Raw genomic sequence first — 12967 nt, forward strand, 5'->3', positions numbered from 1 at the left:
GCGGGCACTGTGTGGCACGGTTGCCCACCGGGCTGAAGGGGAGCACCGCTTCGTCTGAACCGGGCCACCACAATGGGGACATGACCTTGCTGCCATCTTGAGTTTAGGAAGTCTGACTTGAATTTTATTTGGGATGCAGAAATCCACTTAAGAAAGGGTAGGGGACACATGCTTTTCAGGTAACTTAGGCAGAAGAGGCACCCTCTGGGGACTGAGTAGTTAATGGTATAGTTGTGAATTGGATGTTTTAACTTATTCTGAAATCATTTCAAATATAAGGCAGAAACGTACCACAGGAGAGGGCCTTACGTGTGCCCCTCGCTCTGTTTAATACTTATACGCACCCTTACTTTCCTTCCCCCAAACCATTTGAAAGCCCAGTCTCTCTAGGCCTGCATATATCAGTGTCTGTCTCCTAAGAACAAAGCCAATCCTTCGCCTCATGGATTGAACTGCGTCCTCCCAAATGTGTGTTGTGAATCCCATTCAGGCAGCGGTTACAATCCCGTTGGGAATGGGCGTCTCTGTGATTCTAATAGGGCAGGAGTAGTGCAGGGCGCATTGTGAATTAATCAACTTCTTCTCAGATATAAATGAGGTTCGACCAGCCGTCCCGTGAGCAAAGGAAGGGTCACAGTGACGTCAAGATCCTTGAGATGTCTGAGGACGAGGACGCGGAAGCTGAAGGGACAAAGACCTTTTCCCCAAAGCCTTCCCCAGGAACTATGCCCAACAACCTAACTTTGGACTTCCATCCCCCTAACCGGTGAGGAAATAAACCTGTTGGTTAAACCTGTGGTCTTTCTGATATGGCAGCAGTAGATAATTAAGGCGCTTTACAAAACCACTGTGTGGCATTTAGGAAGCCTAGCCTGTGTCAACTGTTCTAATGAGCTCCGTTTGGGCTTCATTCCCTCCAACAGAAGGCCAGCTCAAGGTAACATGCTGTATTCAGCTGCTCCAGCGTCTGTGTCCTTTTCACACCACAAACATTTTTTTAAAGTCACAAATGGAAAATGCACAGGGAGAAGCTTTGAGATGACTGATCCCTTTCAGCGGCTCTCACACGTGAGACTTTCTATGCAGTAGGCGACTTCTCGCTCACTGCCACCCAGACAGTCCCAGCTGACAGCAGCCCCAGTGCGGTTCCACGACTCTAACTGCTTATGGGAGTTACAGGAAGCTGCTGGTGGCTTTGAACTGACGGCCATGTGGATCGCAGGCACTTAGTAGATAATTACTGAATCGAGTTAATTTCCCATTTCTTGAGAATGATCAAGTTAGTTTTTTTGTAGGTGGAAGAAAGTAAATATTTTTGTGGGGGGTTGTAAAAGGAGGAGGGAAAACATGGCAGCATGTGTATATTCTTACTGCAAGTCAACACAAACGCGTTGTGACAGAAATAAAAGTTGCAAAGGTTACAGATGAAAGATTTAGAAGGAACAACTCTGTCGATTGCTTTATGAAGTGATCTTTTCCATCTTTGGTTGGGGGCCTGGCCTTTCCTTGTCAGGAAGACTGGCGGTGGGAAGCAGGACTGAGCGCAGAATGTCACCGCAGCACCAGGCTGTCTGCTGTTCCGCTGAGAGGCAAAGCCAACCCAGAGCCAAGCTGCCACGGGGAGGGTCTCAGAGGCACTATTCAAACAGGAGCTGAGACATGCTCCTGACCGCTCTGACTCAAGACTCGCTTCTAGGAATGCTCACACATCTCACGTGAGGCTTCCGGGACCACAGCCCTGTGGATCAGCACGGCAAGTCACCCAAGTCACAAAGAAGAGAGGCCACAGAGCTTGGGCCCTGAATCAGTCACAAACCGGGTGACAAGTCCCTTCCCTGCTGCATAAACCAAACCAAACCCACTGCCATCGAGTGGATGCTGACTCAAAGCAACCATATAGGACAGGGTAGGACCGGCCCTGTGTCCGAGACTGCTAACTCATAACAAGAGTAGAAAGCCCTGTCTTTTTCCCACGGAGCAGCTGGTGGTTTCGAACTTACAGTTAGCCCAACGTTACACCCTCAGGGTCCCTGTCCCTGTTGCGTAAGACCTCTTCAAGGTGCTGAAAAGCAAAGATGTTACTGTGAAGACTGAGGTGTGCCTGACTTAAGCCATGTTATTTCCAACCACCTCAGATGCAGGTCAAAGTTGGACATTGAATAATCAATACATTTAAACTATGGTGCGGGTGAAGAATACTGAAAGTCCCATGGACTGCCAAAAGAACAAGTAAGTCTTCTTGGAAGAAGTACAGCCAGAATGTTCCTTAGAATCGAGAAGGAAAGACTTCATTTCGTGTACTTTGGACATGTCGTCAGAAGGCTTCAGGCCCTGGAGAAAGCATTCTGCTCGGTAAAGTGGGGTCAGTGACAAAGAGGGAGCCCTCGACAAGATGATGGGCACGGTGGCTGTGATAATGCGGAGGATGGTGCAGGACCGGGCTCTGCTTCCTGCTGTGAAACAGGAGCAAGAATGTTCCCCTCCCATTCTGCTGTCCGGATTCTGATGACTTGCTTCAACATGTTGTTCTGGCTTCTCTTTGAGATGGCTGACCGACCAGAGATGTTCCCTGACACCCAGCCAAAGCACCCACTCTCCCTGGAGGCCACTTGTCCACAGGTGTGACCTGACATGTCACTCTAGCCAGCAGCACAGTTTCCACCTGCGGCCAGCATTCTCCTTGGCTTCCGCAGCACCTGCTGCTGCAGACAGGCAACTCAGGCTGCAGGACTACCACAACTCCGACTAGGATGCATGGTCAACGTCCCCACCAGTGAGGAGCCAGGCATAACGAAGAGAAACGTAGCATACACCCATGTGCTTTGGCCAAGTGTAAACATTTACATAGGTCTGAAACGATGGACCTGCAATTCCGGGTCCTATCGCCATACTAGTTCTTAGATTTCTGTCTCTGAAAATAATTTTTCTCTATGGTGTCCGAAAGCAGTGGTCAGCAAACAATGACCAGCAGACTCCAGCTGGCCAGTTCCCTGTTTTTGTAAGCAGAGTTTTACTGAAACACAGCCCTGTCCATGTGGTACCTACCAGTTATGGATGAAATGGTGCCCTCCTAAAATACATGTTGGCATTCTAACCCTTTGATCTCTGGATGTAATGGGATGTGATCATTTTCTGTAGCGTAAATCTAACCAAATTTAATCATTCCATTTGTAGAGATCAGACCAGGTTAAGGTGGATCTTACACCCAATCTCTTCTGAGTTATATAGAGACCACAGTATTCACATATGGGTAAGACAGGCTACGTGGTGACAAGGGAGGCAGATGCATCTACAAGCGCAGAAAGTCCAAGGGAGTGCATGAAGTGTGAGGAAACCACCGGGTCGGAGAGAGCCAGCCATCTGTGGCATTTCTGTTCAGCAGCACTGGGAAACCAGGACAGTCGCTTTCATGCTGAAACGGCAGCACTGACAGCGACCAAAGGGCCAACAAAGCCTGACATGTTCACGGTCTGCCACACACAGCAAAGGCTTGCCAACCCTTGTCCTGGGCAAGAAGGCAAGGCAAAGCAAAGGATCCCCGTGCGCTACCTGTTGACTGGGCAGTATTTCCTTGCGACAGGGCAGTCATCACAACCTCCGCAGCGGCATCTCTGACGACCTGCTCCTCACTCTGGAGTAGGGCGAAGACACACCTCCAGAGAGCAAGCGTATCCTGCAGCCCTGTGAAGACCAAAAGGAGTCGGAAATGACCTAAATCGCCACGTGCAAGGTGCTGCATGGTAGAAGAGCGCAGCATCTCTTTTTCTCTTCCCCTCCCCCTCCCTCTTCTCCCATTCCCCTCCCTTCTTTTCTCCCACTTCCCTCAATTCCTTTCTTCCTTCTTTCTTATATTGTAAGAATAGCCCAGAGAGGTGGCCAAACACCAGTGGGAAGAGAGCGCTGAGAGGGAAGGTTCAGAAATGCCCTTGACAGGGGGTTGGAGGAGAGTAACCTCTACTAGGCCCTTAGAAGGTGCTGTCGGAGAGACCAAAGGTGTGGGTCCAGGTGTCCCCAAGACTCATGATTCTCAGGAATGAAGCTTGATGCATCAAGAGTGGTTTAGGGGAAGCGAGCCTAGGGCTTCAATCAAGATGACGTAGAGGCAGAGGGGTGGAGGAGCAAGAGGGCATGGAACCAGGAGAAGGGCACACACCTGGGCCCACTCGGGGGAGGGCCAGGGCTCACCACAGCCCTGAGCACAGGCACTGGCTTGTCAACTTGGACTAGGTGCCACTGTGGACAACAGAGAGGACAAAAGGAAATGGAAGACAAGAACACAAGAAAATGACAAGTCACGGGTGAAACAGTGTGACTGCGGCCCCAGATAGGGAAGCTCCTTCTGGTTTGGTACAACGGGGGCAGACATCACGAGGGAGCAGAGACGGGGCAGAGCCTCCTAGGAATGACACACAGTGTACAGGGGTGGGGGTGGCGCCCCAACGCTACGGCCAACCTTGCAGGGTCCTCAGCGTCCCCTTGTCTTCTTCGCCTTCATCTTTCCTTCCAGAACCTGATCCCTGGCTCCCTGCAGCTGACGTCATGAACAAGAATAGCAAAGGCACTGTCTGGGCCTTTACTCTCTCTTTCTGTTACAGATCTGGCGCTAAACTCTCCTCAGTCTTTCAGAAGCAATCCTTTCTGATTGTTCAGTAAGGTTTAATTCCTTCCTTTCTTAATGGTTTCCTCATTCACATGGTCATTTATAGCCCCAAGATACTCAATCTTCCATTTCTCTCTTTCTTCTGGTGACTTTGCTCAGCCCTCTACTCACCTGCATGCACTTTTATGGCCTTTGTCTTTCGGTTCAATAGCTGTCTTTCACGCTTTTGTAGGCCACCAGCCCCCACGGACCTCTTCCCTCATTTCCTGAAATGCTATAACCAGCACTGTACAGTCAACCAATTTATTAAGAAACAATAGCTCCGGGGCCAGGATTCTACTCCACACAGGGATTCCCTATCATTCACTATACCGTCCTACCTCTTAGGAGCTGGAGCGGGGGCGGCACCCAAACATATTCAGAAAATGTACTGCAAAATAATCTTAGACTTAATGGAGATGCTTAATTGAAGTTTATAACTCTTAGCTCTTATTAGTTTGGGTCTATTGATTCAGTCCCCGTCACCGCAAGTCCCCTCTCAATCCTTCTCTGGATGAGAGCAGCAGGCCTGGAAGGGCTGAAGAGGATGGATGTCACCAAGAATAAAGAAAAGGAAAGGATATTGAAGGGAGCTGTTTTCTGGAGGGACCCAGGGCCACGACACACTTCATCAGTCTAAACTTGTAATACTTCACGTTTGAATAGCACATTCTAAAAACAAGTCTTCCTTTATTTTTTAAGTTGCATTGGCGTATACTTCACATAACATACAATTTAGTAGCTTAACCATATTAAGACGAACGGTTCAGTCATCACCACAATCAATTTCAAATGTCTTCTTCTTCCTCGTACTTGCTGTTGTTAGTCCCTCATTCTCACCTCCCCCCCCCCCCCCCCCCGCCATGCCCCTAGCTAATTATTAATCCAGTTACTGTTCATTTAGATTTAACTACACTGGACTTTATACACAGAGAATCATCCAAAACACCAACAAACAAAACACCAACGATGAAATGAAACAGAGCAACACCTCAATAGAAAAGGAAGCAGAAAACATTGGAAATGGAAACAAGTTTAAAATGGGTCAGAAAGGAGAACAAAGGATTAGGTGTTACATTGTAACTTAACTAAATCTGCCATCATTGACTTTACAGTGCTATCAGATAGCAGGGCTAGTGACGCCCTTGGACCCTTGCCAGAGGGGATTCATCAGAGGTTTAACAAGGGAAGCCTGCAAATGGATTTTGGGTTTTCACTGTCATCCACAGCTTTCTGAAAAACACGTCATCAGAATTTAAGCTCTGATGCTGTTTCTCCTTAGACATTGGATTTCATTATTTACAATCCTTGGATCCCTGATGGCATAATGGTTATGCATTGGGCTGGTAACCATAAGGTCAGCAGTTCAAAACTACCCGCTGCCCTGCTCTGTGGGAGGAAGACGGGGCTTTCTACTCCTGTCAAGAGTTACAGTCTCAGAAACCCACAGGGCAAGTCTATGCTGTCCTAGAGGCTCTCTATGAGTCCGTATCAATTCAACGGCAGCGACTTTGGTTTTGATCTAATTCCTTAGGATTTCTTATGTCCAGTGAAAGAGGGAGGAAACAAGAGACACGGAGGTAGAAGACAAGTTTAGAAGCCAGCTAATGTCTATGCAGGCAACAAACTTCAATGCATCTACATCCTAAAGTGGGAAAGTAAAAGAGCTGAGCCAAAAATTTCAAGGGGCAGCTTGAGAAGGCAAAGCATTATATATTTTAAAAAGTACAAAGATCAGGAGTTAGAAAACCAAATGACAAGCACATACTCAGAATTTCTCAAGCTGAAAGAATGGGGGGGGGGGATGGGGGGAGGAAACAGTCAAGACTCGAGTTGCAATAGTAAAGGTACCTATCTCTAAGCAAAATTGTGAGGATGGTGCAGGGCTGGCAGTGTTTTGTTTGCTGGACACAGGGCTACTATGGTTTGGAACTGACTCAATGGCATCTAACAACAACAACAACATGAGAAAAATACATAATGACGCAAGAAGCCTCAAAAGAAGATGAAAGTAAAGTATATTCACACGACTGAAAATTAAATTGGAAATTTTAGAAATTAGAAAATAACTTTAGGAAGATTAAAGAAAAAAATAGTTGGAAACGGAATATCACACTAGAAAAATAGAAAATAAAGGTTTTTTTAAGTCCCTGGACTCAGACCAATTAGTATGAAAACATGACATATTAAAAGTAGTGCTCAAAGGACAATTTATAGCAATAAACACACATCAAAAAGAAAGAGCCCCAAATTAAGGCCTAATCTAACACCTGTAGCCATTAGAAAAAGAGCAACAACATTAGCACACAGCCACTAGAAGAAAAGAAATAATAAAGATAAGAATGGGAATAAATGAAACAGAAAATAGAAAAAAGTAACAAGACAAGATATTGAATCTTTAAAAAGCAATAACAAAATTGACAGATGGTTGGTTTTTCAAACAAGAACAAGAAATGAAAATGGGAGACGTCATACCAGAAACAACTCAGATGAAATGGACACGAGCAGAATAACATGAACAACTGTGCTCCAGCTACTGTATAAACCTCGAAGAAGCAGGCAGGTTGAAACACACTCTACCTAAACTAACATGCCCAAAGTAGAAACCTGACAAGACCCCTAACAAAAATAAATAATCAAGTCATTAAAATATTTGTAATCGAAAATCAAACAAACAAACCTCATAACCAAAATAATAAAAGCCTGGGCCTAGATAGCTTCACTGGTGAATTCTATGAAAGCTCAGAGAAGTGCTGACACCAATTCTATACATGATTTCAGTAGAAAGGATGGAAAACTCCCAAATTAATTTTATAAAACAAGCATAACCCTGATTAAAAACTAGGCAAAGATATCACTATAAAACAGAATTATACCAATATCCTTCATGCACATAGATGCAAAAATTTTCAAAAAAATCTTAGTCAATAGATTCTAACAATATAAGAAAAACAAACAGAAAAAGACAAAACTTCATGGTCAAGTAGAACTCACACCAAGTATGCAAGGATGGTTCAATATTAGAAAAAATGTGATTAATCACATATGTAAAACAAAGGGGGGGAAACCACATGATCATATCAACTGATATTAAAAATGGGCATTTGACAAAATCCAACATCTATTCCAGATAAAAACATTCAACACACTATGAATAAAAGGGATTTCCCCTCGACATAATAAAGGATTCCTATCTTTACTATGGAGATAAATATATCTATCTATCTCCAGGCAGCAGTTCACATTACTGGAGAGTAACTGCAGGAATTTTATTTGAGAAAAGGAATCACACCAGCATGTGTGATTTATTACCACCCCTACTCAATATTGTGCTAGACTTTTAAGCCAGGCCTGTAAAGCGAGAAAGAGAAAGGTATCCTAACTTGCAAAGAAAAAGTAAGACTCTTTCTATTTGCAGGTGATATAATCTTATCCATAGAAAAATGCCAAAAACTCAGCAAAACAAAAAAAAAGTGCTGGAACTAATTGAAAGATTCAGCAAAGTGGAAGGGCTGAAGACCAATGCACAACAAGCTGTTGGGAGTCCTTTAGGCTAACAAAAAGGGCTCTGAAAAGGAAAAATGGAAAGGATACTATTTGGAATAGCCACCCCAAACCTAGGAATAAATCTTACCAAAGAAACAGAAGACCTGTACAAAACTACAAAAGTGCTTTTTACAAGAAACCAAAATGGTCAATTTGGGTTTAGGGGAGTAGAAAGCCTCATCTTTTCCCACAAAGCGGTTGGCAATTTCAAACTGCTTGCTGATTTTGTAGTTAGCAGCCCGATATATAACCTACTACACCACAACCGGTTAGAGGGGTTTAAATATTAACTTGGCATCTCACAATACTGATGGAGACAGGGGAAGGCACTGGGAGATTTGCAAGGACTTAAGGCAGCAAGGGCCACTACTGTTAGGACCCGATCCTGCATCAGTGGTGAACTCTGAGGAGAAAGTTTGATAGATGTGCTGGCTGCACGGGTGTGACCTTGAGAGGAGGGGCATAGTCACGACCATCTATACGCTTGACAAAGGACCTCTGTAAGTGTGCTTTTGCTGCAAAGAGGTCCTTAATGTGGTGGAATAAAGTTATGAAAACATCTTAGACGTAACCAGACACACACTTTGAGGGAATGGCTTGCTGGGGACCAAGTCAATGAGCAATAACATAGTTCGCAAAGACGATGGTCGACATCCTACTTTGGTGAGTAGCAACCAGACTTCAAAAGCTCATCAACAGTCATCTAAGGTGCAACTAGTGGTCTCTACCCATTTGGATAAAAATCAAAAGCCATGGAAAAACCAGTGGGACGGATTCATGGATCATGCACACATCAGTTTCCACACTCTGGAGAAAGTAAGAACTCGAGGGTGCCCGGCTACCACCATCAATTGCTCTGTAAAGGATCACATTAGAAAATCCTGGGAGAAGTGGGAGAAAATGTGAAACTGATTAAAAATCATAAGAAATAGGCAGAATGGTCGGCTGGATCCTGGGGTGACCCCTCCCCCCACTGAAGATCAGCTTCAAGTCTGGAAGTGCACTCACCCCTGTGCTATAAGAATCAAACATTTAAGGTCAAAAAGGCAGGATTTACCCAAAGACAAAGTTCAGAGGGTTAGGAATGAGGAGGAAGGGCCACAAGAAACACACGTGGAAGTGGGATAAGGGACGTCCGTCTATTGAGGCCATTGCAATGGATTAGTTGAAACAAAATGTGTAAGGACGCTCCCATGTAAAATTCATGGTCTGCTCTGGAAACTCTCACCTTAATTCACAATAAAAAGGAAACGCAAAAACAAAACACGATGGAAGGAACATAGGGTCGCTATACAGAAACGAACCAGCCAAATTCCGACCGTTTCAAGAAGTCCAGGCTGTCCTGGATAATGGTGCGAACAGCTCCGAGAATGGATGGTCTCCCGATGGAAATGCTTCCACCAACTGACTCAGCACTGGATGCAGTCACGGGGAGAGCCCACTCTCTGTGCCTGGCAAGATGGAGTGTGTGGCGGTACTTGCAAGCGGCTCAAGGCGAACACCTGTGAGGACGGCACAGGACCGGGCAGTGTTGCCTTCTGCTGCACATCAGGTCACTGGGAGTCAGAACAACGCAAGGACACTTAACAACAACAATCTATCCCAAAGATTCTAAACTAATGTCAGTGGAAGGAATTCAAGCCAGAAACTTGGAAACTCTCCATGCATCAGACTTTTATATTCGCCTCCACACCCCCAAGTCTTGTTGATTAGACTCTCAAATGCCTTAAAGAACAGATTTTAATTGAGCTTTCGGTGAAAGTCGACACGAGTTAGGTTCTTGTTTGACCACTTCCACACCAAGGTTGAGTCGCATTAGTTCCTTTTATCAGCATGCTCTTTAGTTGTGCTGTTCGCTCCCTTCCCAGTACTCTAGTTTCCCTGCCCCGTCCTTCTTCTCATCTTTGTTTTAAACTAAGCATTGACCTTTTGGTCACACATACAGTTGTTTTTAAGTAGGACACCAAACTTAGGGGTACTGGTTCTGTTTTGTGTGCTACTCCACTTTTTCACTAACAATCCACTTTCTCAGTGGATAGGGTTAGTTCCAGATTTATATACTGTCTCAGGGCGATAGTCTTGGGAGTGGGAGATGGGGGATAGGAGCCTTTATTCTCTACTGTTCCGGATGGTCTCGCTTTTCAAAAATATGCATTTGAGTCTTGTTTGGCCACTGACACAATGGTGAGTGGTGATAGCTGGGCATCACCTATTTCTTCTCATTTTCAGAGTAGATGAGGTTGTGGTTCTTATAAGCCTGCTGGTTTTCTGTGCTTTGTGTTACCTTCTTATTGTTTGCTCTTAGCAAGTTTGGGCCCAATAGCTGTGTCTCAGGTGGCCATTCACGGGCTTTCAAACCCCAGACACTACTTATTTCACTGTGATGCACATCATGAAATGCCATGTCAATGGAGCTGTCTCGAGACTAGGGTCCTATACCTTCACACCTAGAAAATCAATCACAGAAATTGTTGGAGGATTTCTGATGAGCATCCACATTTGGGTCTTCACTGAGGATGTGATGTGCCTGTACCTTCATATTTATATTTACACATATCTCCTATTGGTGCCAGAGGGTAAGTGTTGGACTGCTAACTACAAGGTCAGACTTTCAAATCCACTAGGCACTCCTCAGAGAACGAGGAGGCTATCTGCTCCCGTAAAGTTGTACAGCCTTGGAAATCCGACACAGGGTCACTAGCAGTCAGAAACAACTCAGTGGCAGCAGATTCTGACCTATCTATCCAGCTGTACACTAATGTGCCTAGATCCGTACATATGTGATCAGACACTCCTGATGACTTTGGCTGTGCTGTGCCCATTACATCCATTCAATGGCACTTTTCTTACCAAACATGACTAGTTTTTACTGTATAAAATGTACTTTCTGCACCACCACCCCTTTCCTAGTAACCGTCAGTGAACACTGATCTCTATTTGGGATCATATACCATTTGAATGACTGTTATCTGCTTGGCTTATTTCACTTAGCATCATGCCCTCCTCCCAGGCCCATCCATGTTCTGTTCCCCAGCCTCATCATGACTCTTAATGGGTGGGTAGTATTCCATTGGATGATGCATCCAATGGAACAAATCTCTTCATTTGTTGATAGATAGATCCTTGGGTTATTTTCAAATGTGACTAAAGCAGCAATGAACATAGTCATGTATGTGACTGCTTATGTCATTATTTTTGCTTTTCTAAGGTATATGACACATGGAACCCTGGTGGTGTAGTGGCAACGTGTAGGGATATGATCCGCATGGTTGGCAGTTCAAAACCACCAGCAGCTCCTCGGGAGAAAGACTGGGCTTTCTACTCCCGTAAAGAGTCACAGTTTCAGAAATCCACAGGGGGTGTCCCTGGGAGTAGCCTTGACTGGATGGTAGTGAGTTTGGCCTTGGTTAAGGTCTACGACTGGAGACCTGCGAGTGTAACCATTTATGCACGGGGCTACCAACCACAAAATTAGCAGTTCAAAACCAGCAACCATTCCGTGGGACAAAGACCAGGTTTTCTACGACCATACAGATTTCCAGTCTTGGAAACCCACAGGGCAGCTAGGGCAGCTATGACTCAGAATTGACTTGATGGCAATTGAGTTTGGCTTTTTAATTTTCAAAGTATATGAGAGGCGCTGAAAAAGAAAGATCAAGAACCTCTTTGAGAGCAGGAATGAACAATGTCCATCATCATTGCTCTTATTCCACGTGGCACTCGAAGTCTTAGCCAAAGGAATAAGACGAAAATGTGACATAGAAGGCATCCAAATCAGAAAGAAGGAAGATACGACCCTATACGTAGCAGACTAAAGATTCCACAAGAAAACCGCTGGAACTAGTGTTGCCCTCTACAAGATCACCGCAGAGAAATCAGTTGGTCCCTCTTCACTAAAGAGCACCCAAGACAACATTCCCATTTACAGTCGCCCCCCAGAGCCACAAAATGCCTGGCAACTAGCTCAACCTTCTTTTGTCTGGATAGTTAGCTTCTCCATCCTCACTGCCCGCGGGTGCAGTCACTGGGAGTCCTGGGATTTCCCTTTAGGGAAGGCCACAGGATAGTCCCTGCTTATGTTGTTGGCACAGCGAACAGTTCATATAAATACTGCGGAACAGGGACTGGCACACCTTTACTGAAAACACAAGGAAACACTCTTTTCGTCAGTTATCAGAAGCTGACCAAGGGAGCGCAGAGATTCCAGACACAGACCCGGACGATGAGTGCCTGGGGCATGCTGCCGTTTGCCTTCGGGTCCTGTTTCGGATGAGCGTACTCAGGCCAGGGGTTCCCCCTTCAGCCCACTTACCGAGCATCAGCTGGGGGTTGGTGAGGAAATACGGTGTGGTGCTGGTGAGGACCTCGGCGGCGGCCAACCTGGTCTCTGTGGAAAGGTGGTCTTGGCAGGATGAGACGACCAACTGGACCCACTGCTTCAGCTCAGGGGCCGCCGAGTCTCTGCTCTGAGGGACAAAACACAGCTGTGGGTCTGAGCGGGCAGCGGAGGGCTGGCCTGGTGTTAGGTACTAGGCCTGCAAAGGAGCTCGGACTACAGTGGGAAGAAAGTGTTTTATCAGTGGGGTTTCTACCTCAACTAGGGGAAAGCGATATGCCCATGGAACAAGATCTGACTACTTTTTCTTTCCTTTGCTGGTCTCGTCACCCAACTACACAGGAAGCCCTGGAGGGATGGTAGAAACGTGTTGGGCTGCTACCCACAAGGTCAGAAGTTCAAAACCACCAGCTAGGAGTCAAAAGTGACGTGAGGGCAGTGTGCTG

The 12967-nt window shown here is 45.7% G+C and overlaps 1 protein-coding gene across 3 annotated transcripts in view; it reads right to left on the bottom strand.

The window, feature by feature from the left end:
* Nucleotides 1-12967, bottom strand: part of THADA (THADA armadillo repeat containing) — a 385109-nt gene that overhangs the window by 54417 nt on the left and 317725 nt on the right. For all 3 annotated transcript variants that reach the window (XM_075535368.1, XM_075535369.1, XM_075535367.1), the window contains exons 35-36: nucleotides 12498-12651; nucleotides 3550-3681 (exon numbers count right to left, since the gene is read on the bottom strand). In XM_075535368.1, coding sequence (XP_075391483.1) covers nucleotides 3550-3681; nucleotides 12498-12651 — 286 coding nt within the window. The remainder of the gene's footprint in view (nucleotides 1-3549; nucleotides 3682-12497; nucleotides 12652-12967) is intronic.

The sequence above is a fragment of the Tenrec ecaudatus genome, chromosome 17, assembly GCF_050624435.1.
Source record: "Tenrec ecaudatus isolate mTenEca1 chromosome 17, mTenEca1.hap1, whole genome shotgun sequence".
Taxonomy (NCBI): domain Eukaryota; kingdom Metazoa; phylum Chordata; class Mammalia; order Afrosoricida; family Tenrecidae; genus Tenrec; species Tenrec ecaudatus.